The sequence below is a fragment of the Anabrus simplex genome, chromosome 4 (genome assembly GCF_040414725.1).
Source record: "Anabrus simplex isolate iqAnaSimp1 chromosome 4, ASM4041472v1, whole genome shotgun sequence".
NCBI classification, from domain to species: Eukaryota; Metazoa; Arthropoda; class Insecta; order Orthoptera; family Tettigoniidae; genus Anabrus; species Anabrus simplex.
The window spans coordinates 221,718,564-221,746,052 of NC_090268.1; the positions used below are offsets into that span (position 1 = coordinate 221,718,564).

General features: G+C 40.4%; 2 protein-coding genes across 5 annotated transcripts in view; one reads left to right on the forward strand and one right to left on the reverse strand.

Moving 5' to 3' along the window:
• LOC136871787 (golgin subfamily A member 2) overlaps positions 1–21,785 on the reverse strand; it is an 88,254-nt gene extending 66,469 nt beyond the window's left edge. Inside the window, exons 1-3 of the mRNA XM_067145372.2 lie at positions 21,657–21,785; positions 21,315–21,467; positions 14,063–14,578 (exon numbers count right to left, since the gene is read on the reverse strand). Of these exons, the coding sequence (XP_067001473.2) occupies positions 14,063–14,578; positions 21,315–21,467; positions 21,657–21,704 (717 nt within the window). The 5' untranslated portion in view covers positions 21,705–21,785. The remainder of the gene's footprint in view (positions 1–14,062; positions 14,579–21,314; positions 21,468–21,656) is intronic.
• Positions 21,782–27,489, forward strand: part of Ntmt (N-terminal methyltransferase) — a 107,592-nt gene continuing 101,884 nt past the window's right edge. The window contains exon 1 of one of the 4 annotated variants that reach the window (XM_067145373.2): positions 21,782–21,911. The gene's annotated coding sequence lies outside the window, so the exon portion shown is untranslated. Of the gene's footprint in view, positions 21,912–22,246; positions 22,341–24,297; positions 24,616–27,489 lie in introns of those variants that run through there. The other 3 variants (XM_067145375.2, XM_067145377.2, XM_067145376.2) reach the window with 3 other exon arrangements.

The following is a 27,489-nucleotide window of genomic DNA, read 5'->3' on the forward strand; positions in this document are numbered from 1 at the left end:
CTAACACTTTAATATTTCTGATATATGTGATTTTCATCCTTATTATTGTCACTTCATGCAGCCACGTTTGATTACTATCTGTGTAGCCAGAGAGTATACACTTCCTCTGATGATGGAAGAATACTATTCTCTGCTAGATACTGTTTGATTCTCTGACCCTCCTCAGGTTCTGAATATATTTAACAGATGGCAGAACGTTCCTAATAACTTACGTGTTGCTAAGAGAAAACCGTTCAAGTACGAACAGACGGGAAGGTACCAAGTCGACTAACCTTTTGTATGAGCATTAATAAAGCGCAGGGACAAACTCTTGAAAAAAGTGGATAGTCTACTTACCTGAATCAGTATTCAGTCACGGTCAATTGTATGCTGCGCGATGTCGGGCAAGATCGTTTGATAATCAAAAGATACAGATATGGCAAATGGTCAAAACACAGAGAATATTGAATGGAAAGAAGTGTTATAAACTACATTACTGGTATTGAATGTTCATAAAACTATTGAAAAGAGCAGGCAAAACAATATGACTGTGACAGACATATCAAGACTAGTCATCTAAGATTTATATGGATTGCTGCGGAGCAGCAAGGGTCCATTAGTTTTAATTTAAATTGGTTTTGGAGAACATAATTATGTAGGATTAAATTCCTGTATATAAAAACACAAATTAACTCTTTCACTCCGGCGTAGCGAGTACAGTGGCATGACCCCCTGGATGCGAGCAATGAGTGGCTCACCGAGCCCGCTGTACGTGATACTTGTCCCGCTCCGCTCTCCCATCCGCATACGGCTCACGATGTGACAAGAGAACAGGAAGAGGTTAAACGTATTTTATTTTAAATGCGGAACTCCACCTGCAGCCATCTCCTGAGAAAAGTATCTATTAGTCTCCTCGCACAGAAGAGTTATGATACTCGTGTTAAAAAAATAGCTGAAAGAAACTTAACATTGTCCACTAAACTTTTCAGTCCAGAATTAGCTGCGTCGAAATTATGTTTCTTCGGGTTCAGGTTCTTCTTTTTCCAATTTAAGTTTTGTGCTCGCTAGTTCAGGCAGCTGGTCCTCATCCTCACTATCTTCATCTTTAGTCGAATCGTCAAAGTAGGATAACGAAGAAGCTGTAACTGAAGTAGAAAATGTGCCTGAAGTAGGTGTGATGGAAGTCGTTCCGTCACCAGAATCAGATGATAAATCACTATCATCATCATCTTCAAAGTCACTACCCAATATGAGGGCAAGAGCTTCCTCCGTCATCAGGCCTATCACAATTTAAAAGTGATTGAAGGCTAAATTGAGCATAGGGGAGCAACTAGGTAGGTGCGAAGTGAGTAACATACTGGACACATTGCTTTTTAGTCTTTCCTTCCTATCTTTTGCCTAATTTGACTTTTAATTTCTTCTCCAGGTTCCAAAACCCATATTGAAGTGGGAATTAATTCTTTGGATCCAACCAAGTTCATCATATACATGTTTATTTTTCGGAACCAAACCACAGAAAATCCATAGTGTTAACTTCATATGACATTAAACTCCGCAGCATAATTTTAACAGATTAAAAAAAAAAAACTAAAGACATATACAAGCTGGACAAACCGCCATGGGTACACAACAACGGAGTCATCGTCATTTTAATATATTTTAAACTGAAATGCAACATCATAATATACTATATTTTATGTCATATACATCTGTACTGGTGTTATAATGTGTTTTAAAGTTGTTTTAAAGTTATATTGTGTTTGCCCGATTTGACTTGTTGGCTGATGATGGCACAAGTTTAGTGCCAAAACTGGTACCTCATGTGAACGACATGTGATTCATTCAAGTTTATAAATATCTTTGTATTGAATAGGAGGAACCATTTTAATTTCAATTATTGTACATTGCTTTCGTCTTCGAACTGGTTACTCCTGTCATCTGGTGATCACAGCTATAACTATAGACTCCTAAGTCAGCCACGAGAGACCTCCAAGGCCGAACTTCCCCAGCAGTCTATCGTAGTGAAATGGAAAACAGCCGAAAGACGCGACTTCTACACCAGTCGACCGGCTATGAGGCAAAGCTCCAGCACGACTGCTACAGCAGTCCATGGGGTGCGCGGCACTACTCCCTCCCAACAGCTAGAGCAGTAGACCTGAGTGAAAGGATTAAAGCCAATTTTCTTTCTTCCTTTAAAGTCTCTCCTAAAATTAGAGTCCACGGATTATTGACATACAAACAGTATTTTTGTTATTTGTTATGTTCTTGTTATCTGAGTTGAGCAGCCAAAGTCATCTTTTGCAATCTTCTTGCTGCATCATTTGTTTTAATGTTTGTACATATTTGTTAATCCTTTTTTTATTGCTTTATATTATTATTATATTTGCCTTTATTTGTAGTGGCGAAGTTGGTGTTTCCTTTCTTGGCTAGAATGGGTAAAAAAGAAGGAATGCAAATCTTTCACTATGGAAGAGAAGGTCCAAAAATTGGAAAAAGTTGATTTGTTGTACAGAACACGTACTGCACTGGTACGTAAGTTGCAGCTCTCTGTATCCACACTGAATACAATGGCAAAAAAACAGAGAAATCATATCATCAAATGCTACAGAATGCAGACCAAACTCCAAAAAGAGGAAATAAGCATCATGTTCCAAATACGAGGATTTGGAAAAAATAGTAAAAAGTTTGTTTGAGACTTCAAGAGTTGCACACATTCCAATTGGTGGTGTGTCCTTAAAAGGGAAAGGCATGTAAAGTGGTGCACATTCTTGGCATTGTAAATTTTAGCGCATACAATGGCTGTTTGGAGTTGAATTATTTTTATTTTTTTGCTAGGGGCTTTACGTCGCACCGACACAGATAGGCCTTATGGCGACGATGGGATAGGAAAGGCTTAGGAGTTGGAAGGAAGCGGCCGTGGCCTTAATTAAGGTACAGCCCCAGCATTTGCCTGGTGTGAAAATGGGAAACCACGGAAAACCATTTTCAGGGCTGCCGATAGTGGGATTCGAACCTACTATCTCCCGGATGCAAGCTCACAGCCGCGCGCCTCTACGCGCACGGCCAACTCGCCCGGTGAATTATTTTTATAAGAAAGAAAGTAGAACTGGCTGAGTCAGCAAAGAGGATGCATCTGGATGTGCTCGGAGTAAGTGATATTCGGTTAAGGGGAGATAACGAGGAAGAGATAGGAGATTATAAAGTGTACTTGACGGGTGTTAGAAAGGGAAGGGCAGAGTCTGGGGTAGGGCTCTTTATCAGGAATACCATTGCACGGAACATAGTTTCTGTTAGGCACGTAAATGAGCGAATGATGTGGGTAGATTTGCCAGTTGGAGAAATTAGGACTAGAATTGTGTCCGTGTATTCACCATGTGAGGGTGCGAATGAGGATGAAGTTGACAAGTTTTATGAAGCATTGAGTGACATCGTGGTCAAGGTCAACAGCAAGGATAGAATAGTGCTAATGGGCGATTTCAATGCGAGAGTTGGGAATAGAACTGAAGGATACGAAAGGGTGATTGGTAAATGTGGGGAAGATATGGAAGCTAATGGGAATGGGAAGCATTTGCTGGACTTCTGTGCTAGTATGGGTTTAGCTGTTATGAATACATTCTTCAAGCATAAGGCTATTCACCGCTACACATGGGAGGCTAGGGGTACCAGATCCATAATAGACTATATCTTGACAGACATCGAATTCAGGAAATCTGTTAGGAATGTACAAGTTTTCCGCGGATTTTTCGATGATACAGACCACTATCTGATCTGTAGTGAACTAAGTATCTCTAGGCCTAGGGTAGAGAAAGTGAAATCTGTCTGCAAACGAATAAGGGTAGAAAATCTCCAGGACGAGCAAATTAGACGGAAGTACATGGATATGATTAGTGAGAAGTTTCGAACAGTAGACAGTAAGCAGGTTCAGGATATAGAAAGTGAATGGGTGGCATACAGGGATGCTGTAGTAGAAACAGCAAGGGAATGCCTAGGAACAACTGTGTGTAAAGATGGGAAAAGGCGAACATCTTGGTGGAATGATGAAGTGAGAGCAGCTTGTAAACGTAAAAAGGAGGCTTATCAAAAATGGCTCCAAACAAGGGCCGAGGCAGACAGGGATTTGTACGTAGATGAAAGAAACAGAGCGAAACAAATAGTTGTTGAATCCAAAAAGAAGTCCTGGGAAGATTTTGGTAACAACTTGGAAAGGCTAGGTCAAGCAGCAGGGAAACCTTTCTGGACAGTAATAAAGAATCTTAGGAAGGGAGGGAAAAAGGAAATGAACAGTGTTTTGAGTAATTCAGGTGAACTCATAATAGATCCCAGGGAATCACTGGAGAGGTGGAGGGAATATTTTGAACATCTTCTCAATGTAAAAGGAAATCATCCTGGTGGTGCTGTGAACAGCCAAGCAAATGGGGAGGAGGAAAATGATGTTGGTGAAATTATGCTTGAGGAAGTGGAAAGGATGGTAAATAAACTCCATTGTCATAAGGCGGCAGGAATAGATGAAATTAGACCTGAAATGGTGAAGTATAGTGGGAAGGCAGGGATGAAATGGCTTCATATAGTAAAATTAGCATGGAGTGTTGGTAAGGTACCTTCAGATTGGGCAAAAGCAGTAATTGCACCTATCTATAAGCAAGGGAACAGGAAGGATTGCAACAACTATCGAGGTATCTCATTGATTAGTATACCAGGCAAAGTTTTCACTGGCATCTTGGAAGGGAGGGTGCGATCAGTCATTGAGAGGAAGTTGGATGAAAACCAGTGTGGTTTCAGACCACAGAGAGGCTGTCAGGATCAGATTTTCAGTATGCGCCAGGCAATTGAAAAATGCTACGAGGGGAATAGGCAGTTGTGTTTATGTTTCGTAGATCTAGAGAAAGCTTATGACAGGGTACCGAGGGAAAAGATGCTCGCCATACTGGGGGACTATGGAATTAAAGGCAGATTATTAAAAGCAATCGAAGGCATTTATATTGACAATTGGGCTTCAGTGAGAATTGATGGTAGAATGAGTTCTTGGTTCAGGGTACTTACAGGGGTTAGACAAGGCTGTAATCTTTCACCTTTGCTGTTTGTAGTTTACATGGATCATCTGCTGAAAGGTATAAAATGGCAGGGAGGGATTCAATTAGGTGGAAATGTAGTAAGCAGTCTGGCCTATGCTGACGATTTGGTCCTAATGGCAGATTGTGCCGAAAGCCTACAGTCTAATATCTGGGAACTTGAAAATAGGTGCAATGAGTATGGTATGAAAATTAGCCTCTCGAAGACTAAATTGATGTCAGTAGGTAAGAAATTCAACAGAACTGAATGTCAGGTGGGTGATACAAAGCTAGAACAGGTCGATAATTTCAAGTATTTAGGTTGTGTGTTCTCCCAGGATGGTAATATAGTAAGTGAGATTGAATCAAGGTGTCGTAAAGCTAATGCAGTGAGCTCGCAGCTGCGATCAACAGTATTCTGTAAGAAGGAAGTGAGCTCCCAGACGAAACTATCTTTACATTGGTCTGTTTTCAGACCAACTTTGCTTTACGGGAGCGAAAGCTGGGTGGACTCAGGATATCTTATTCATAAGTTAGAAGTAACAGACATGAAAGTAGCAAGAATGATTGCTGGTACAAACAGGTGGGAACAATGGCAGGAGGGTACTCGGAATGAGGAGATAAAGGCTAATTTAGGAATGAACTCGATGGATGAAGCTGTACGCATAAACCGGCTTCGGTGGTGGGGTCATGTGAAGCAAATGGAGGAGGATAGGTTACCTAGGAGAATAATGGACTCTGCTATGGAGGGTAAGAGAAGTAGAGGTAGACCAAGACGACGATGGTTAGACTCGGTTTCTAACGATTTAAAGATAAGAGGTATGGAACTAAATGAGGCCACGACACTAGTTGCAAATCGAGGATTGTGGCGACGTTTAGTAAATTCACAGAGGCTTGCAGACTGAACGCTGAAAGGCATAACAGTCTATAATGATAATGTACGTATGTATGTACAAATATCTCAAAAACTGAAGATGTTACAGACGTGAAAATTGGTACTTGGAATCACCTTTAAAAATAAACACTTTTTTTTTTTTTTTTTTTTGGAAATCCACTTAAGGGGGTGAAAAGAATGGAAAAAGTGGGTGAATTTTTAAAATGAGTATATCTACAATATATCTCATAAGCTTAACGTGTTACAGGCATGAAAATTGGTATTTGGAAGCTCCTTCAAAAATAAGGAAACACATCATTTTTTGTTTTTGATTTGAGAGAGGACTGTTTCTCGCATGTAGAGTTTCATGTTGCATGTTCCAGAGTAAGTTCTGCCAGTAGCCCGGTCACCTTAGCTCCAAAAGGCAATACCACACACGTGGTTTACAAATAGGTTCCGAGACAAATGAAACACAATTTTTCGGTGAGTTTTTATACTTAAGGGATTTTCAGATAATGACTTAGTGCAATACCAAGGAACAATTAATTTCATCAAATTATGAAATCCCTGCGAGCAAAGCTGTGTGTAACAGCTAGTACTCTAGAAATTAATAATATGTCTCTTCTTAACATTTCCCTCCTTTTCCAGAGCATTTTTACATATATGTTGCTTCCCATGATTTTCATTTTCTCCCGTTTTCACCAGTATTCCCTGGGTCCCTTGAAAAGTGTAAAACAGGGGTAATACTGTACATACTTGAGTCTATAAGCATCACTGGCCTCATCACCGTACTCCAAGGACTTCTTGAAAAGACTTGGACCAAGTTCTGACATTCTCTACTCAATTATTGTACCAGCCACAGTAAAGGGGTCAATAGCCATGTTCAGAAATGAAATGATGTATGGCTTTTAGTGCCGTGAGTGTCCGAAGACATGTTCGGCTTGCCAGGTGCAGGTCTTTTGACCTGCGACCTGCGCGCCGTGATGAGGATGAAATGATGAAGACAACACATACACCCAGCCCCAATGCTAGAAAAATTAACCAATGATGGTTAAAATTCCTGACCCTGCCGGGAATCGAATTCAGGACCCCTGTGACCAAAGGCCAGCACGCAAACCATTTAGCCACAGAGCCGGACCTATGGACCTTAACAACCACCCTGAAACTATCCTGTTTTCTTTTAACCTTTAGGAAAGAAAAAAACTTAATCAGTCACCAGTGATCTGCATTTAGGGCAGTTGCCCAGGTGGCAGATTCCCTACCGAGCTCGATAGCTGCAGTCGCTTAAGTGCGGCCAGTATCCAGTATTCGAGAGATAGTAGGTTCGAACCCCACTGTCGGCAGCCCTGAAGATGGTTTTCCGTGGTTTCCCATTTTCACACCAGGCAAATGCTGGGGCTGTACCTTAATCAAGGCCACGGCCGCTTCCTTCCCACTCCTAGCCCTTCCTTGTCCCATCGTCGCCATAAGACCTATCTGTGTCGGTGCGACGTAAAGCAACTAGCAGATTCCCTATCCATTGTTTACCTAGTCTTTTCTTAAATAACTGCAAAGAATTTGGAAATTAGGTCACTGTTTTCCAGGATTTGGAAATTTATTGAAGATTTCAATTCGTAAATTATTCCAGTATCTTACTCCTCTTCCTATAAAGGTATATTGGCCCCAATTTGTCTCCTTGAACTGCAAGTTTATATTCATATTGTGATCTTTCCTCCTTTTCAACACACCACTCAAACTTATTCGTCCACTAATGTCATTCCATGCCATCTCTCCACTGACAGCTCAGAATATACCACTTATTACAAGTTATGATCCGTACTGAAAATTACTATGTATGAGCAAGTATAATTTGAGGGTCCACATGTTCAATACACAAAATAATCCATTGATTATTATTTCATTATCCTTTTATATGTGGAACATGTTTCATCTGATATTTGGACATCAACAGCTGCTACCTATTAAGTAAGATTAAAATCGAGACTAAATTAAAACACAGGTTTTTAAGGAGTACTCCTAATGCTTAAGCTATCCTGTATAAAATACAATGATTAAACCATCTAAGTCGATAAAACCTAAAACTATGACTTCTTGCTTACAACAACTCTTATAAGAGTACACTTATTTAAAGAACACTTGTAAAAAGGAATCTTGTCTTGATTTGAAGAAATTATAAAAATTGTAGAGTTCAATGGATAGCTGGTTGTCAAGTATTCTTAAAATGGGGCTAGATAATCGAGTTGAATAGGGAACATCTCAAGTTGTTAACAAAATGGACCATGTATATTCTTACAAACGTATCTCTGTGGATATACAGTACATGTAGTTCTTTTACTAGACCAGACACAAGGCGACAAGCAGCAAGGCAGTGACAGCACTAGATTCAGCTGCGGGGAGAACAAAGAAACAGCTTTAGATCTTATTCGGCTAGCCTGCAGAAGGTTTGAAGAAATTGATGATGATGGTTGTTGTTTAAAGGGGCCTAACATCGAGGTCATTGGCCCCTAATGGTATGAAATGAATTAACAAAAAGTTCAAATTCATCCACTGACCAAAATAAAATAAAAAATGTTGAAGAATGAATGGACATGAACCCAAAAAAACAACAGTGGAGCAGACTCAAAAAAAGATCGTAAATAATAGTATTACTGACCAAGGGACCACTTATAAAGCACAATGCTGCTTGATGTCTAAAGGGGTGCAAAATCCATGTCTAAGGCCCCACAGAATGGTACATGTCACGAGTAAAGTAGAACCATGGTATTTGTCATGTTGGGGTACTAATCAGAAGTAGCGAAGACTCACGGTTTTCCACACAAGATGGTACTACTCACAAGTATTGTACTTCGAACAGGGAACGCAGACCTATGGTGTTCTCACACAATGGCGCTCACAGTCAACGCAAACTGATGAGGTTCCTCACCTAGGTGTACTAATTACGGGCGCCGGTATTCCCGTGGTGTTCCTCACATAGTGGGCACCAATCACAGGCAACACAGACCAACGGTGTCACTCATATAGTGGTACAACTCACAGGCTATGCCCAGCCCCGCGGTGTTGCTCACATGGTACGACGCATGGGTACTGGAAACCCCCAGGCCAGCCTCCTTACTGCTACCAATCACAAACTTATTTCGTACCTAACTTAGTGGTACTACTCGCAAGTACAGGCAACCCATGATGTTCCCCGTGTGATGGTACGAATCAAAAGTAGTTTATTGGTTCTAATTCAATCATCCCTTGGTCGCCCCTTTTAGTCGCCTCTCATGACAGGCAGAGGATACCGTGGATGTATTATTCATCTGCGTCCCCCACCCATAGGGGGTAAAGAGAGAGAAAAAAGAAGAAAGATGGGATCCGTCACTTAGAAAAATGAAGTAATGGACGAAGAAAGGCAAGGGCCACAAAGGGCGTGAAAATGAAAGACTCCCTAGGCCTCGAATGCTCTAATACTGTCGAGGTCGGACAAGAACAAGAGTTGACCAAGGGAGATTGGATAGAATAGACGAAAGTGAGGAGGCTGGCACAAGTAAGTGGAAGCAATGCCAAGACTCAGCTAAGGGCCCCGTGGTCGCCAATCCATACTCCCAAGTTGAGAGCCCCTTGGGCCCCTTTTAGTCACCTCTTAAAACAGGCAGGGGATACCGCGGGTGTGTTCTACATGTGCGTCCCCCACCCGCAGGGGGTAGTGTGTTTGGTCCGCGAGAGGTATTTTATTTTGCTTAAGTCTGCCGGCAAGCCGGTTATGATCCCCCTATCCGCCACCTGGGACGCGCCACGTGGGAGTATCACCTCTCGCCCTGCTACGCCAGCAAATTGAAGCAAGGGTCACTATCTGTGGAGGAAGATTGTAGGATTGACTCAACTGCAGACAGTGAACAAATTTGTTATCTCGCAACTACCTTCAGGGATAAACAAGTGTTCAACGAGACTGTCGTAATGAAAGATCGTCATAATAATCTCCAACTTCTAACATCGCTGCCACTGCTTAAGGAAGCCCAAAAGCTCATAGTCCTGAATTCTTCAATCCGTCCAATCCTAACACATCCTTTCCTGACAAAGTTCCAAGAAAATCGCACAAAAGGTTTTTTCAATAGTGATAAAATGATTAAAAGTGCAACAAACGAGATATTGCAGTTCCCGACGGATACTCCAGATGGCATGCTGTACAATGAAGAAAAAAATAAAAAGGAATTGCTCTTTTTAAAACTTCATGGGAAGTCTACCTACAATGCATTAATGCCTGGAACATCTTGCTTAAGACTACACACCAGCAAACTCTTGTGTGCGAGATCACACCAGACTGTCTTGTAACGAGTGGAGAGAGGCCATAAAGATGACGGCTAATGTTTCTGCGGTGTGCTTGGTGCCAGGTAGATCCCTGGAAAAGAAACTCTGTTGGCATTGCCACAGAGAGAAAGAAGATCTTGGTCATGCCCGGAGAATCTGCAGACACGGAAAGCTCCTAAGAAACATGAGGCACTACAAGATCAGATCCTTCATTGCTGAAAAAATGAGAAAGGAATTCAATCTACACGAGGAGACACACAGACTGGTCATAAGCGGCAGTTCACAGAGAATTGACATCATAGCCTTTAAACACAACAGTCAGGGATTCGTCTTAGATCCGACTGTCAGGTTTGAGCATCATAGCGGTCAGTCAGAGGAGGTCAATCTAGAAAAGATTAAAAATAGATACCCACTATCCTTTACTACAAATCTAAATACCACCTTCAGGAAATCGAAATAATAGGGACAATGGTCGGAGCTCGTGATACCGTACCTCGTCACTTTGTAGCCACATGAAAGTGCTTCCAGTTTCCGATGAAGCTCATGGCTGACATTGTGACTCTCATCCTCCGAGGCTCCATCAAGATCCTGAGACACCACCTCTACATTAATAGAACTGTATAGATAAAGTTTGATATGTTTTACCTTGTTATTAGTGGCAGCCTGTAAATAGAAGAGGTTGTTCCTAAATAAATGGAAATGTACATCCACAGAGATACATTACAAGATATTAGAATCATTCCGTATTGACGGTTTTCACTTTACAAAGGTAAAATTAAGTGTATTCTCCTAATTCAATACATCATATAATTCCTTCATTAGATGGAGTAATCAAATTCAAACATGTTTCGACTCATTTGAGCCATCTTCAGTTTGAGCCATCTTGGCACATTTTTTGCTTGTATTATGTAAATTAGTTCAACCTCTCCCCCTTTTTTTTTTTGCCTGGTGTGAAAATGGGAAACCACGGAAAACCATCTTCAGGGCTGCCGACAGTGGAATTCGAACCCACTACCTCCTGGATGCAAGCTCACAGCTGCGCGCCCCCAACCGCAGAGCCAACTCGGCCGGTGTGTTTTAATTTAGTTTTAATCTTGGTAGGTAGCGGCCGATGATGTCCATGTAATGGATGAAACATGTTCCGCGAATAAAAGGATAATGAAATAATAATCAATGAATTATTTTGTGGACAGGTAGACTTAAAATTGTACTTGCTCATACATACCATTTAGTCGAGTGGCTCGCTTCCTTTCTCCCGAGTCTTCCCAGCCCAAACTTTCCAACATTTTTGTAACGCTACTCTTTTGGCGGAAATCACCCAGACCAAATCAAGCTGCTTTTCTCTCGATTTTTTCCAGTTCTTGAATCAAGCAATTCTGGTGAGGGCCCCATACACTGAAACCACACTCTATTTGAAGTCTTACTGGAGACTTATATGCGCCCTGCTTTACATCCTTACTACAACCCCTAAACACATTCCATAACCATGTGCAGAGATCTGTACCCTTTATTTACAATCCCATTTATGCGATTACCCCAATGAAAATCTTTCCTTATATTAACACCCAGGTACTTACAATGATCCCCAAAGGGAACTTTCACCCCATTAACGCAGTAATTAAAACTGAGAGGACTTTTCCTATTTGTGAAACTCATAACCTGACTTTTAACCCCGTTTATCATCATACCATTGCCTACTGTCCATCTCACAACATTATCGATGTCATTTTGCAGTTGCTCACAATCTTGTAACTTATTTATTATTCTATACAGTAAAACATCATCTGCAAAAAACCTTATCTCTGATTCTGGTTCTTTACTCATATCATTTATATATGTAAAGGTACGTACACACTTGCGAGCACATTGTGAGCCGAAGTGTTCATGAGCCGCTCATGGAAAACTAAAATGTCCGAGCGGCTCGCGAGCACCGCTTGAGCCATCTGCGCGCGAGCAGGATCAGTCTGTCTTGCTTCCATCAAAACATGTCTTCTGAGCAAGAAACTCTGCTTATCCATCAGTGCGACTACTTTTCTCTTTGCTCTTTTCCCTCCAGTGTGACCCCAGGAAAGAAAATTTTTTTCTTACATTCATCCGGGGGTCATCCAATTGTTGTTCCAATATCCCACCATGCATCCTCTTTCACATTATTTTTAAAGTGTTCCCCATTTTTTGGGTCCCATAAAACAGAATGTGTCTGATAAATGTCTCTTAGTGTAAGCACATCTTCATCCGACCAGGTCGCCATGCTCGCAGGATGCTCACTGGTCACGAACACACTTGCAAGCACGTTCCTTCGCTGTCCACGCTGAGCGTGAGCATTCCTTTGTGCTAACCTAGAAAACTGACTCCAGTCGGCTCAAGTCCGAGCGGCTCAACGAGTGCTCGCATTACGCTCAGAACCCCATCCACACTTGTGAGCATGGTAATGTGAGCGGCTCATGAGCTGCTCGGCTCACAATATGCTCGCAAGTGTGTACGCACCTTAAGAATACAAAGGTCCTTGAGGAATTCCCTTCTTAATGAGTACAGGATCAGATAACTCTTCACCTGCTCTAATTCTCTGAGTTCTATTTCCTAGAAATATAGTCATGAATTCAGTCACTCATTTGTCTAGTCCAACTGCATTCATTTTTGCCACTAGTCTCCCATGATTTGCGCCTTAGATAGGTCAATCGCGATACAGTCCATTTGACCTCCTGAATCTAAGATATCTGCTATATTTTGCTGGAATCCTACAAGCTGAGTTTCAGTGGAATAACCTATCCTAAACCTGAACTGCCTTGTATTGAACCAGTTATTACTTTTGCAATATAATCAGAAATAATGCTTTCCAAAGCTTACAATGTTTACCAGCCAGGCTGAAGCATTTATAGTAAATACCTTCTGTGAAGTAATATCTATCAGTACCGGATAATGGTACTCTTTGTCCTTGTGGCAGCCTGCAAATGTTGCAGGAAGATATCTACAATAATATATGATATGAACAGTTGTCAGACCCACAAATGTGGAATGATCTTACAGTTTTTCAGACATAAGACATGTTTCGTTCAATAAGAACATAGCCAGATTCTATCAAATCACTTATTTGCAAGCGTATAAATGTGCACATGCAAGGCTGGATATAGATCACCTACAAAGACAAGAACACAGAAGAGTAAAATTCAAGCCAGTGAAATAAAATCCCTAAGAATTGTGATAGGATTGTCGGAGGGAGGAAATGAAGATTACAGGACGGAGTGTTAAGGGAAGGAAGGAGGGAAGGATACCAAAAAGGAAGACAGACTTCTACAAGAAGGAACCTGGAATGGAACAGAATTTACTGATGAATGGTGCTAGGTGAAAGGAAGGTGGAGAAGAACTCTAAATGCTTCAACCTGGCTGGAAAACACTGTATAAACTAGTCAGTGATTACACCAATTATGAATGTGTAATATTTTTAATATTTGACACCTCTGAACTTCATAAGTTTTTTGCTATTTGTTCAGACCATTGTTTGAGGCAGGCAATCATGGTATTCGACAGGGATAGGAAGTGACTGTGGCCTTAATTAAGATATAGCCTGAGGTGTAAATGGGAAACCACAGAAAACCAGAGCTGTCAACAGTGGGGTTCGAACCCACTACCTTCCAAATGCAAACTAACAGGTACACGCTGGGTTACTGCACAAATGTTCTGTGATCTTAGTGTAATCTGATCACTATATGAGGTGGACTTATTCCAGCCATTTACAATCAGTGGCAAGTGACAGACTCTTATAGAACTAAACATGTCAGGTATCTACTACCAAAAAACTTTACAGTAATATTAACTAAATGAGGAATGGTTTACACTGCAAATTTCAAGAGCACAGATGTATATATGTACTCACATATTCTTTGAGCTGAAGCTGCAGCTGATCTATTTTCTGCTCCCTGTCAGACAACAACGCAGCAAGTTCCTGGTTCCTCCTCTCCAGTTCACAGTGAGCACTTCCAGTCCCAGACACTTCCACAGAGTCATTAATGAGTCCATTCACCTGCAGAGAGAGTTGGCGTAAACTCTCTGTACTAGAACTAATGAGGCTATCTTCAGGCATGGATGTTACTTTCAGAATGTTCGAAACTGAAAGTCTGTCGTCTAATTCGCTAATATCGCACTCTGGCATCTCGGACATTGCCTGCTGAACTTCGCCAACAGGAGGGTCATCTTTAGGTTCTTCTTTCTTAACAAGTGGTTCCTCAACTTCACCAGGCGAGCGAGGAGGCAAGTTATCAAAAAAGTCTCTGGAGTCCACTAAATTGGAGAACAATGACTGAGAGGTGTTGAGTGGGGGAAATACTGAGCTGTGATAGCCATTGGATGGTCCTGGTGGTTCTTGTGCAGGAACAGGAGATGCTGAGACAGGCTGCAACAACACAACATGCCATTATTTTTACTCATATAACATGCACATACACACACTTTGATTCTGTCCCAAGATGTACTACATAGGTAGTGTTGAGACACTTTCATTGCCTAAACGCTTTGTCAGCCAGGTTTGTGCGCTGCTCACATACTCTTATCAGAAAAACATCTCTAATGATTTCCCTACCACATATAGATTGAAGGAAGGCTGTACATCTGACCTAGCACTCTTTGCTCTGTATGAGGCTGCTACGCTCAATGCCTCACACTCCACCCAGTCTTCAGTTTAGTTGTGTGTGTGTGTGGGGGGGATGCAAAATTCAGTTATATGTGTTTGAGAGTGTATATTCATACATCCAATGTCAGTGAAAATTATGGCATATTTTATTTATTTATTTATTTATTTATTTATTTAATTTATTTATTTATTTAGCTTATGGCACCACATATATATAGATGAGCACAAATATCTATGTAAACAAATATGCCATATACTGACATTCAGCAAAGAACTAGGGATTCATAAGTTGTCCAGCCACTGTAGGCTATAGCCAGTTCAGAAGCTCTCGCAAAGTTCTCTGTAGATCCTGAAAATGACCTCTTCAGACAATACATAACAATATGTTGGACTGACTAATTCACGTCACCACAATCACAAGAAAGGGAAGGTCACATGCCCCATTTATGTAGTAAAGAGCCGCAATGTCCATGACTTGATCGGACTTATTTGAGGGCAACCTAAGTTCTCCATGACAGATCAAATCCCTTCGGATGGTGCTAAGCATTGCCATTCCTGTGAACTCTTATTGCATCATTCTAAATACCACTTGCAGATCAGTTCTTGTGCTGGAGATCTAAATTTCAGCTGCTAAAATCCTACAGCTATATCACCATGAATGGGAAGACCCCAGTTCAATTATATTTTACAACAGAACTGCACCAGATTGTTTAGTCTTCTCAATCTGGGAGGTGCTATGTGACACAGCACACACAGCCAGTGGAGAGGGGTGGTCACATACATAAATCCATCAGTCCAACATACTGTTAAGGATTATCTAAAGCTGATTCCATTCTGTAACTAAATAATCTCTACACAATATCAAGTTAGATGATTTATCTACTAAAAACTTCCTTTAGTAGGCAGCCACTGTTCACATGCTCTTACACGCTAAAATTTAATTTGCACAAAACAGGGTGATAGTGTTTATGGAAACACGTATTTCCATTTTTATCAGTACATTTTTCAATAAAGCTTACGTCACCATCTTGAAATTGTTTCATACACACCGCTGATCAAGATCAGTCTGCATGTGAGACTGAAAGAATGCATTTACTAGGAAGATCAGACTCCTTATACAATCTAAAACAACTTGTGTAGGCCTATCCTGAAAAGAACCTTGTCATAACTGGAGATTTTTATTATTAGAAAGGGGCACCCGAATGGGCATTAGGATTTACAATATTCACTTATCAACATGATTCTCTTGTTGCAAGTCGTGATGTGATACCTGTCACACTGTTTGCCACATAAAACGTATATACAATTATCATCTGGATTATGAAAAGACTTCAAAGTGCATATCTTGTGGTGAAAACTATGAATGGAGAGACATGTTATGATATGTCTTTGATCTTTACTTTCTTTGGTCCAGTTTCTCACCAACATGTCATCTGAGGTATAAAAGTCAGAGTCGATTTCTTTTTTCTTTTCTTCCCTTCTGTGTAGAAGTTCATTGTAAGCTCCAGTAGATGTCAGATGGAGTCGCATTCTGAGGTCTTGAATGTTAAAAGTTTCTTTGGCCAATTCACATACTAGACGCGATGGAGCCAATTTTCCAACTCTTAAAGTACATTTAAGAAAGTGTGCTTTTACTTTCTCTATCCTTTCGTGATCTCTGAGTTTGAGGGAAAAAACACCGCACACAGGCAGTAATTGGAATGAAGGAAGGCGAGGACAACTTACAAGCAGCTGACAAAACTGCGTGGTTATACGTAGGAAAACTAAAGAATAATGTCACTACAAACAAAATCAAGTCGTACCTCATCAAAAATGGAATTGAGGGACAAATAGTGTGTGAAGAATTGAAGACCCTTGGCGAAAAGAAAGCCTTCAAAATTGGTGTTCTTTTCACTTACGTGAAAGAAACATCGGACCCACAATTCTGGCCTAAAGGAATACTAGTGAGGCGTTTTCATTTCTCATGGAGAAGAAATGATGGGGCATCCCTGGAGTAAAACCAAGGCTCTCAAGATAATATTATGGAATACAGAAGGCCTGAAAAGTGCAATTTCACTGATACCACAAGAATCGATAAATCAAGCAGATGCACTGAAAATTACAGAGACCCTTTCTACTTCAACCAACAGACATCCCGGACTTCTATGGAATTCATGCTCCTGCAAAACCAACTGAAGGCAGACCAGAAGAGGGAGTTTCATGCTTTCTGAAACCTACGATTGGTAAATTAAAAGAAATATATGAAGAGGACAATATGGTAATAGTAAAAACAACTGACATCAACATAAATATCAATCCTGAAAGTTAGTCAGGGGACGTCATAGAGAAACTTTCCACAGCGATCTCAAAAACAAACAATAACACCAACATTATCATAGCAGGTGATCTAAACTGTCGTGTTGATAAACCGCTTCAAAAATCTGATCTGGTGCTCAAGATTCTAACAGAAGAAGGCTATAATCTAATAAATAAGAGAGAAGAGAAGACCTACATTGCCAACAATGGATCAAGCACTATTGATCTCGTTTTCTATAAAGAGAAGAGAATCGTCATAAAAAAAAATCAAGAAGGACTGTGGACCACAGGTGCAGCTCCGATAAGAAAACATGTACCGATCGCAACAGATATTATTCTCCATTGCCCACATCAAACCTCAACATCGAGCAACAACAAGTATTTCAGAAGAATAGATACAAGAACTCTCAAACGTAAAGAAATCCTCAAGGCAGAACAGCTTGCAACTGAAGGACACATAGATGAAGCACTAGAAATTGTAACTGACCAACTACACAAGGCCTCACTACCAAACAGAAAATGAACAGCTCAACCTTGGTTTGATGAGCGTTACCTCAAACGAAAGAAAACTCTAGAACAGCTACACAATGCCCATACTGTTGGCTCAGACAATTATCTTCATCTCTATGCACAAGGCAGAAGAGAGTACAAACAACTCCTACATTCCAAGAGATCTAAATATTTGGAAGCCGAAGCAAAGAAACTAGCTACAGCAGCAAAACATGACCCATTTATAGTCCTTCGAAAAAATATCGTATCAAGGTCTCAAGAAATACCTATGGAATCAGAAGAACATTTCAAAGGCGTCCTGAATCTGGAAAATAAAACCCAGGAATCCCTACAATCAACACAACTCCAGACGGAAATATAATCCAGGATACACTTGAAGAAGTCAGAGCAACTGTGAATCAGTCGAAAGTCAAGAGAACTCCTGGCCCAGATGGTAATCATATAGAACATCTCAAAGAAACTCAAGAAATGTTAGTGCCTTTCTGGACGAACTTATTCAATGCCTGCTTAAGATCTGGAACTATACCCGAGGAATGGAGGAGATCATCAGTGAAAATTCTATACACGGGTAAAGGACAGTCAAATGATCCCAATTCTTATAGAGGCATTGCATTGGAAAACAACATCCTCAAAATATTTATGAAGATCCTTACAAAGAAATTGCAAGATTCTGTAACAATCCCAGAATGCCAATTTGGATTTATGCCCAGAAGAAACGCACTTCATGCTGTAAAATACGTGCTCCAGGATATAGAACAAGAATTAATATTATCCAAAGGAAAGTACTATGCAGTTTTCATGGATTTCACGAAGGCTTTTGACTCAGTAAATCGAGAAATTCTCCTAACAAAGTTCAAAAACATGATTAGCGAAGCTCATCTCCTTATTAAGTTGGTAAATAACATCTTGATGGTGAACAACATAGAGATTGAAGATGGAGTCAACACTTCAGACCCGATCAGACAAACGAATGGAGTACTGCAGGGTGACCAGATGAGCCCTTTACTGTTCAACATCACCACTGCCGACATTACGAATATAGTAAAATCTTCACCTGACACGACAGTTATCCTATACGCAAATGAAATGGTAATAGGGTCATCAAACAAAGTCAGCTTACAAGCCTCCTTGTTAGAGTTAGAAATCAATCAATCAATCAATCAATCAATCAATCAATCAATCAATCAATCAATCAATTAATCACTACTGATCTTCATTTAGAGCAGTCGCCCAGGTGGCAGATTCCCTATCTGTTGTTTTCCTAGCCTTTTCTTAAACGATTGCAAAGAAATTGGCGATTTATTGAACATCTCCCTTGGTAAGTTATTCCAATTGCTAACTCCCCTTACCATAAACGAATATTTGCCCCAATTTGTCCTCTTGAATTCGAACTTTATCTTCATATTGTGATCTTTCCTACTTTTAAAGACACCATCCAAACTTATTCGTCTACTGATGTCCTCCCACACCATCTCTCCACTGACAGCTCGGAACATACCACTTACTGAGATTTACAATATTAAAATTCTTCCACCGTTTTGATACTTTTTTATTTACCTTTTAGCAAATTTTTATTTGTCAACAGTACATGTTTTGTTCCTACTTAGGAATATCCTCAGCTGTTAGTAAAGCTTAGGTGAATTGCTAAGATTTTAAACACGTTAATTTGCAGGTACATTGATTCTCTTAAAAACTAGGTAATCATCCGTTCTCATATCATTAACACACTAACCCCTACATTGTTTTTAATATTATTTAATTTAATTGGTATTTTAGTAGTTTTTAAGAGAATCAATGTACCTGCAAATTAATGTGTTTAAAATCTTAGCAATTCACCTAAGCTTTAATAACAGCTGAGGATGTTCCTAATAGGAACAAAACATGTACTGTTGACAAATAAAAATTTGCTAAAAGGCAAATAAAAAAGTATCAAAATGGTGGAAGAATTTTAATATTGTAAATCTCAGTGATTAGATTTTGATACGGAAAATGAAGCTGATTACTTGCAACATACCACTTAGTCGAGCAGCTCGTCTCCTTTCTCCCAAGTCTTCCTAGCCCAAACTTCGCAACATTTTTGTAACGCTACTCTCTTGTCGGAAATCGCCCAGAACAAATCGAGCTGCTTTTCTTTGGATTTTTTCCAGTTCCTGAATCAGGTAATCCTGGTAAGAACCCCATACACTGGAACCATACTCTAGTTGGGGTCTCACCAGAGACTAATATGCTCTCTCCTTTGCATCCTTACTACAACCCCTAAATACTCTCATAACCATGTGCAGAGATCTGTACCCTTTATTTACAATTCCATTTATGTGATTACCCCATTGAAGAACTTTCCTTATATTAAAACCTAGGTATTTACAATGATCCCCAAAGGGAACGTTCACCCCATCAATGCAGTAATTAAAACAGAGGACTTGTGAAACTCACAACATGACTTTTAACCCCGTTTATCATCATACCATTGCCTACTGTCCATCTCACAACATTATCGAGGTCATTTTGCAGTTGCTCACAATCTTGTAACTTATTTATTACTCTGTACAGAATAACATCATCTGTGAAAAGCCTTATCTCTGATTCAACTTCTTTACACATATCATTGATATATATAAGAAAACATGAAGGTCCAATAATACTGCCTTGAGGAATTCCCCTCTTAATTATTACAGGGACAGACAAAGCTTCACCTACTCTAATTCTCAGTTCTATTTTCTAGAAACAGAGCAACCCATTCCGTCACTCTTTTGTCAAGTCCAATTGCATTCATTTTTGCCAGTCCGTGATCTACCCTATCAAATGCCTTAGGCAGGTCAATCGCGATACAGTCCATTTGACCTCCTGAATCCAGGATATCTGCTATATCTTGCTGGAATCCTACAAGTGGAATAACCTTTCCTAAACCCAAACTGCCTTCTATCAAACCAGTTATTAATTTTGCAAACATGTCTAATATAATCAGAAAGAATGCTTTCCCAAAGCTTAATACAATGCATGTCAAACTGACTGGCGTGTAATTTTCAGCTTTATGTCTATCACCCTTTCCTTTATATACAAGGGCTACTATAGCAACTCTCCATTCATTTGGTAAAGTTCCTTCATGCAAACAATAATCAAATAAGTACTTCAGATATGGTACTATGTCCCAACCCATAGTATTTAGTATATCCCCTGAAACCTTATCAATTCCAGCTGCTTTTCTAGAAAAGTGGGTTAACAAAAATCAGCTCACGTTCAACCTTCAAAAGGCGGTACAAATGACCTTCAGAAAAGGAGGGAGACCTTCTACAAAAGACACTCTTTTAACTCTTAGTAACAACGGTCAGCAAATTTAAGTACTTAGGAATAGCTCTTCAAACCACAGCAGTGTCCTTCAGTTAAGTTACCGCACAGAAGAAAGAACTGCGGCAGCGATAAGGGCCATCTACAAGATAAAAGATCTTGCAGCACTATCTTTATCCATGGCAATGATGTTATTCCACACAGTAATAACTGGAGATTTAACATCGAGTTTAAACTTGTAACTACAGAGCAGACAATTTCCCTAAAAACTAGAATATTTGCCCCAATTTGTCCCCTTGAGTTCCAACTTTATCTTCATATTGTGATCTTTCCTCCTTTTAATGAAAACACAGTCAATACACGTACGTTCATCAAAATTCCAAAATGTTCTTACAATAAAGTTACGTACCAAATTCGGTGATGACTCTCCCGTCCCAGAATCGAACACAGAACTCTGCTCGTACGGACCTTTTCTTCCGCCATCAGAAGCAGATTTCGGAGTGCGCTTTTGCGAATCTGCCTTGTTTGTAGTATCCTTATTCTTCTTCTGGTACTCTTTTAGCTAGTGGAAAGAAAACACAAGACCGTAAAAATCTTGACAGATTGGTACGACACTCCCCCATTATGCCACGTCAAATCCATATTACAAAATTATGGTGCAGAATCAATGGATTCTAATATGGGTATTAAAATACTCTTGTTGAAATATAAAAAGTTAGTGTAGATAACAATACTAAAATCTCGCCCTTACTTTTCGTCTGGCCGCAGCAAGTTTTTCTGCCTTATTCATATCTGCCATGTTGGAGTTTGGAAAGATTCTGGATCAGCTGATTGGCGACTTCAGGACTGACAGTAGAAAAACGTCAACCGCCAATGGAAACAAAACAAAATACGCGACAACACCCGAAAAAGCCGGGCAAAGCAATTTACAATCCATTTTCTTTAGAAAACATGTGTTGCGACTTCTTCAATTCGCTACTCGGTTGAGAAATGCCTACTTAAATTTGTGAGTAAACTGCTATATTTTTAAGTATAACTTAATACTCAATATTCTCTCAAATATTTTAAAATACATATCGTAATACTTAAAAGCTCACAATTAAAATGTGTCTTGAAGTACAGTATTATAGTTAATCTTACGAGGAGTAGTATCTTAATCAGAATCCTGATTTTATTTCTGCACAAAACAATTCTATTAACAGTCTCAAATTAATAAGAAGTCGTCCACTAAAAGAAATTACCACGTTCTTAAAGCAGCAGTGGTTTACGTTTTGTTGCATTGGAGAGATTGCGTCAATCACCTTTGACATGTATTTACATGCCATAGTTTTTATTTTGGTTGCCGACGAAAGTTATTCCTGCCGAGGTGCAACTGATAACGTTTTTTGTACGATATAAAATCGATTGAGCGTCATACTTCGGAGATCTGTTGAACGTAATAATGTGAAATTTTCTATCTACTGCTGTCAGTTCTATTAGCACATAGTCACTGCCAAGTACTTCGTGGGGTTTTACTCAAAATATTTTAATATTTCTAGCAAATAGCATTCATTTGCAATAAATCTGATGTAGGCCTAAATTGTATTTGTAGACATGATATGGGTTTTTGGGCTTATGCCGTGTCAAGAAAACAAGGTGAAACTCTACGTTTCGCAAAGAACTTTGCTCCGCGTAATCAGAAGAAAATCTCGACTGTTCATGAGGAAGTCTTAAATAATAAGACGTTCTCTTTAGACCTATTGTTAGCGCGATAGATTCTCCTACGTATGCTTTGGCTAAATACCTAAGCAAGTTGCTTCGGCCGCAAATAGGACGTACCGACTATTTTAATATGTATTTCGTTAATAAGGTGTCAACCATAACCCTTCAACTGAATGCACTTCTGGCGAGTTTCGATGTGGAGTCCTTGTTCACGAAAGTGTCGATTGACTCGGTCATGTCTCTCAATGAGCATCTGCTCCCTGAGGACATTACCAAGCTATTTCACCTCTGCATGACTTTGAGCTATTTCTTGTGGGGTAGGCAGTTTTACAAATAGAAGGATTGTGTGGCTATGGGAAGTCCACTCTCGCCGGTAGTGGCTATATATTTGCAGGGCTGAGTGGCTCAGAGAGTTGAGGTGCTGGCCTTCTGACCCTAACTTGGCAGGTTCGATTCTGGCTCAGTCCGGTGGTATTTGAAGGTGCTCAAATACGTCAGCCCCGTGTCTGTAGATTTACCGGCATGTAAAAGAACTCCTGAGGGACTAAATTCCGGCACTGTTATTAATTTATTTATGGACTTTTTTTTTTTTTTTCCTAGTGGCTTTGTCGCACCGACATAAGAAAGGCCTAGGAGTTGGAAGGAAGTGGCCGTGGCCTTAATTGATGTACAGCCTCAGGATTTGCCTGGTGTGAAAATGAGAAACCACGGAAAACCATCTTCAGGGCTGCTGACAGTGGAATTCGAACCCACTATCTCCCGGATGCAAGCTCATAGCCTCGCGCCCCTAACCGCACGGCCAACTCGCCCGGTATGGAGCATTTTGAGAAGGAGGCTAAGCCTATTGCTTCGGCGCCCATCAAACCTAGATTTTCTGGAGGTATGTTGATGACATTTGTGGTAGGCCTATGGACAGAAGGGCCTGAGAAACGTCATGTATTTTTAAATCACTTAAATCAGCAACATCCTTCGATTAAATTCACTATAGAGATGGAGTCGGACAGATGCCTTCCTTTCTTGGATGTTCTAGTAAGAAAGAAACCGGACAGCTCCTTAGGACATACCATCAATTGTTAGCCTACTCACACAAATCGCTACCACCATGCAGATTCTCACCACCATCTAGTACAAAAACAGGGCATTCTCACGACACTCACTACAAGAGCGATACGAATTTGTGAGCCATCAGATATCCAGGAGGAGATGGACACACTCAAAGTCACATTCAGGGGTAATGGTTACAATAGTGCTCATAGAGCCCTTCCATCCAGGGGACAGCTAAGCAAAGCTAACAGAAAGAAGTGAAAGGAACTGCCTACCTGCCTTATATTCACAGAACCACAGACCAAGTTGCCAAGGCCCTCCGCAAGCACAATATAAAATCTGTGTTTGTCACGTCACTAAAATTGCTCACAGTGTAGGTAAAAGCAAGGATAAATTGTCCCCACTATCACACCCTGGGGTGTACAAAATTCCTTGTACTTGCAGCAAGGTATACATTGGCAAAAAATGCTGGTCCATTGGGACTCGCATCAAGGAACACCAAAGAAATATCTGTCTCAACCAGCCCAACTAGTCAGCAGTAGCTGAGCACGCCTTATCGTCAGGTTATGATGTCATGTTCCAAGATGTTCGAGCTCTTACCCATACTAAACACTACAGGTCTAGGATTATACAGGAAGCTGTGGAAATACTTAAAAATCCTAATAATTTCAACTGGGACAGTGGCTGTCAGTTAAGTAATACATGGATGCCAGCCGTTACGGATTTATTTAGGTAGTTCTCTTCCCTGTCCTTTCCATACTGTTATTTTGTTTCGGTGTTTTCCAAATTCGTACGAAAGGAACGTTGGGTGCCAGCGTGTGTAGACTGCGGAGTTCTACAGAGTGAGTGGACATCGGATACCATCTCAAACTGCGCGACTGACATGTGTAGGCTGTGGTCTGCGGACCGTGACAGCAGTAACAAAAGTAACTGTGTGACTAAGTGAAACTGCAGTGTTAGTCTGGGTGAATTAGTACAAATAAATGGTGTAAACAAGAGAGAAAGATACAGAGGGAGCAAACTGTGTAATTGTGTGTTATGAGTGAAAGTTGTGAGTTCAGTAATCCTGTGTGTAAATGTGTAGTTTTTTTTGCTTAGTTAATAACTCTTATAAGGGACACCTTTGACCGCGAACGCTCGGAACCGCACACAACCATGCTTAGAATAACACACAATCATAAACAAAACAGTGGTGCGAGTCATTTCCATTCAAAACGTTGCATTCTACCGCAAGTAACATTTTAACAAAGAGAAACAAAGTGACAAGATAGCAATACCATAGGAAGGAAAGTACAGTATATGTAATTTAATGGCGTCAGTGTATCATTAAATTTTCAATCAGCAAAGCCAAAAACTCTCTGCTTAAAGGACTTATAATAGCGCAAAACACACATATACAGCAGTACCACACACCTGACATTGCTCATATTAGTCCTCAAAGTGCAGATGCGGGATTTCGATGAAGTGGTTAAAACAAAGTTGGAGAGAACAATGTGCACACCTCACTAAAGCCACGTTATCACATTCCAAATCACTTTCACATTCACGCAGTCCAATATCAAAAGCCACACTAATTACATTTTTAAATGATGATGATGGTATGTCATGTCATAACCTGGCTTTCGCCAAGCATATTGCAACTTAAGCTTAAACGTAGGTGCAGCAGATTGATTGTAAATCACAGAGTGAAGTTTCATGATGGAATAATGATCATGTACCTTCACTTGTGGTTTGGCACCTTGTAGTCTTACAAAATCAGTAATCCTTCTGATATAGAGTTTATATTGCCGAAAGAAGTAAACATCAAGGGGTTGGCAATATTTTGTTGTTTTCGGTGGCAATATCTTCAGTATAACATCTTTGTTTGGAAAACTTGCATCTAGAAGGCTACGATCTGTATTACTTGCCCAGGAAGCACACAACAATAGGCTCTTTTCATTTGTTACATGTTCGCCAAGGACTGAAGTTAGAAAACGTTTCATGTGTTCTTTAGTCATTTTTCCACTTTTGCTTGCCTCCACATGAATGTTTCATGGACAGGTTGTTCCAAGTTTCTGTAAAATATTTGGACCGAAAGTGCCTTGTGTCTCTTGAAAACACATGTACAACTTGTTTGCTAGTCTGCCTGCCATTGATAAAGCCACATCAGTTGTGCAGCTCTGGGTAGAGCTATGTACAGACTGCAACACAGTACCTGTAGTTTTCTCTCCTCTGTAGGACAGTGTTGATGCTGAAGACATTTCATATTGGAATTGACTCTGGTCACTGTTCCAAACATTACGTTTCTCCACACCCTCCTCTGTTATAAACATGTTCACTTCTTCCACAAACTGTTGTGCTTTCTGACGTATACTATTGTCGTCTTCCTATGTTCTTACATATGACAAATGTAGTAATATGCCTGGATGAAATGCCATATTCAGCCTTGAGATGGTCGATAAAGGAAATGGAAGCTTTGAAATTGACCAAGCCAACCATTTTAGCCCCTTCTTGTGCCCACATCTGCAGATGCCAATAGTGAACTGTAGATCCATACCTCCTTGCACGCTCTGCCACCGTAGCGTAACGGTTAGTGTTATTAGCTGCCGTCCTCGGGGGTCCGGGTTCGATTTCCGGCACTGCCAGAAATTTAAGAATGGCAGGAGGGCTGGTATGTGGTTGAAATGGTACATGCAGCTCACCTCCATTGGAGGTGTGCCTGAAAAGAGCTGCCCCACCTCGGGATGAGGACACGAGTTACCCTTACCTCCTTGCACAATCAAATTGCGATATTACGTACTCTTTTATGGTTTGCAATTGCAACAGTCTGTTTCCTTTGAAACAAGCACCTGCTCCCCGTTTGCTAGACATACAGTATAATTTAGAATTAATGTGCAATTTGATTTACTTTTGATGTACTTAGAGCGCTTCATTAGTTTGCTATAGGAATTGAAGCCACGATTGTAATAGTCCTCATAAATGTTCTCTAGTACGCTGTCATCAATATCTTTTAATACACTGGACCTCGTCTTTTTGGGTGGAGAGAGTTCGTACTCACTTTGACTTGACTGTTCCTGTTGCTCTGGAGATGAATGTCGTATACTGCTTGAAGAGCCACCTTCAGGTTCAAGTTCCTCCCGTCCTTAAAAATCTGTTTATATATCCAGCGTAATGTTGTGTATTTCTATGTCATCGCCATTATATTTCTGAATTATTATGTTATATAATATATCCGCAAACTCCATATCCTCGGCCCCGATGTCATTTCCATGTTCAGCACGTCGCAACTTGGTCCCTAATATTTGGACCACATGCGTAGGATTAATTCTCTTCATGATATCACTGCACTATACACAGTTTACACAGTAACTCGCTTGTGAAAACTCCAAGAGACAAATACGTACTGCAGCTGTACCACTCATGCAACTGGAGCACTGGTTAGTGCAGCTACACTATGCCACCATCTAGTGGCGCCAGCAGACAAATGCAGAGTTTTACATGGAAATGAAGCACACCACTGTTTTGTTTATGATTACTTGTTATTCTAAGCATAGTTTTGTGCGGTTCCGAGCGTTCGAGGTCAACGGTGTCCCTTATTAGTAACAGAATGCTACCAGGTTCTGGCTTTGTTTATCGACCCCCACAACACGTTACAACTGGTGTCAGAAGTGGAATGGACAAGTGTGATAAACTAGTGGATAATCTAGTATGTAAAACTGGTGTCAGAAATTCGTGAAGCTGGTAGCGCATTTCAGAACATACAGAAATCCCTACTGAGTGACAAAATGAATACCAAACAGTTCCACACTCTCCTCAATATGCTGGACGAAGTTAAATCTATGTATAACCAAACTGCAAGT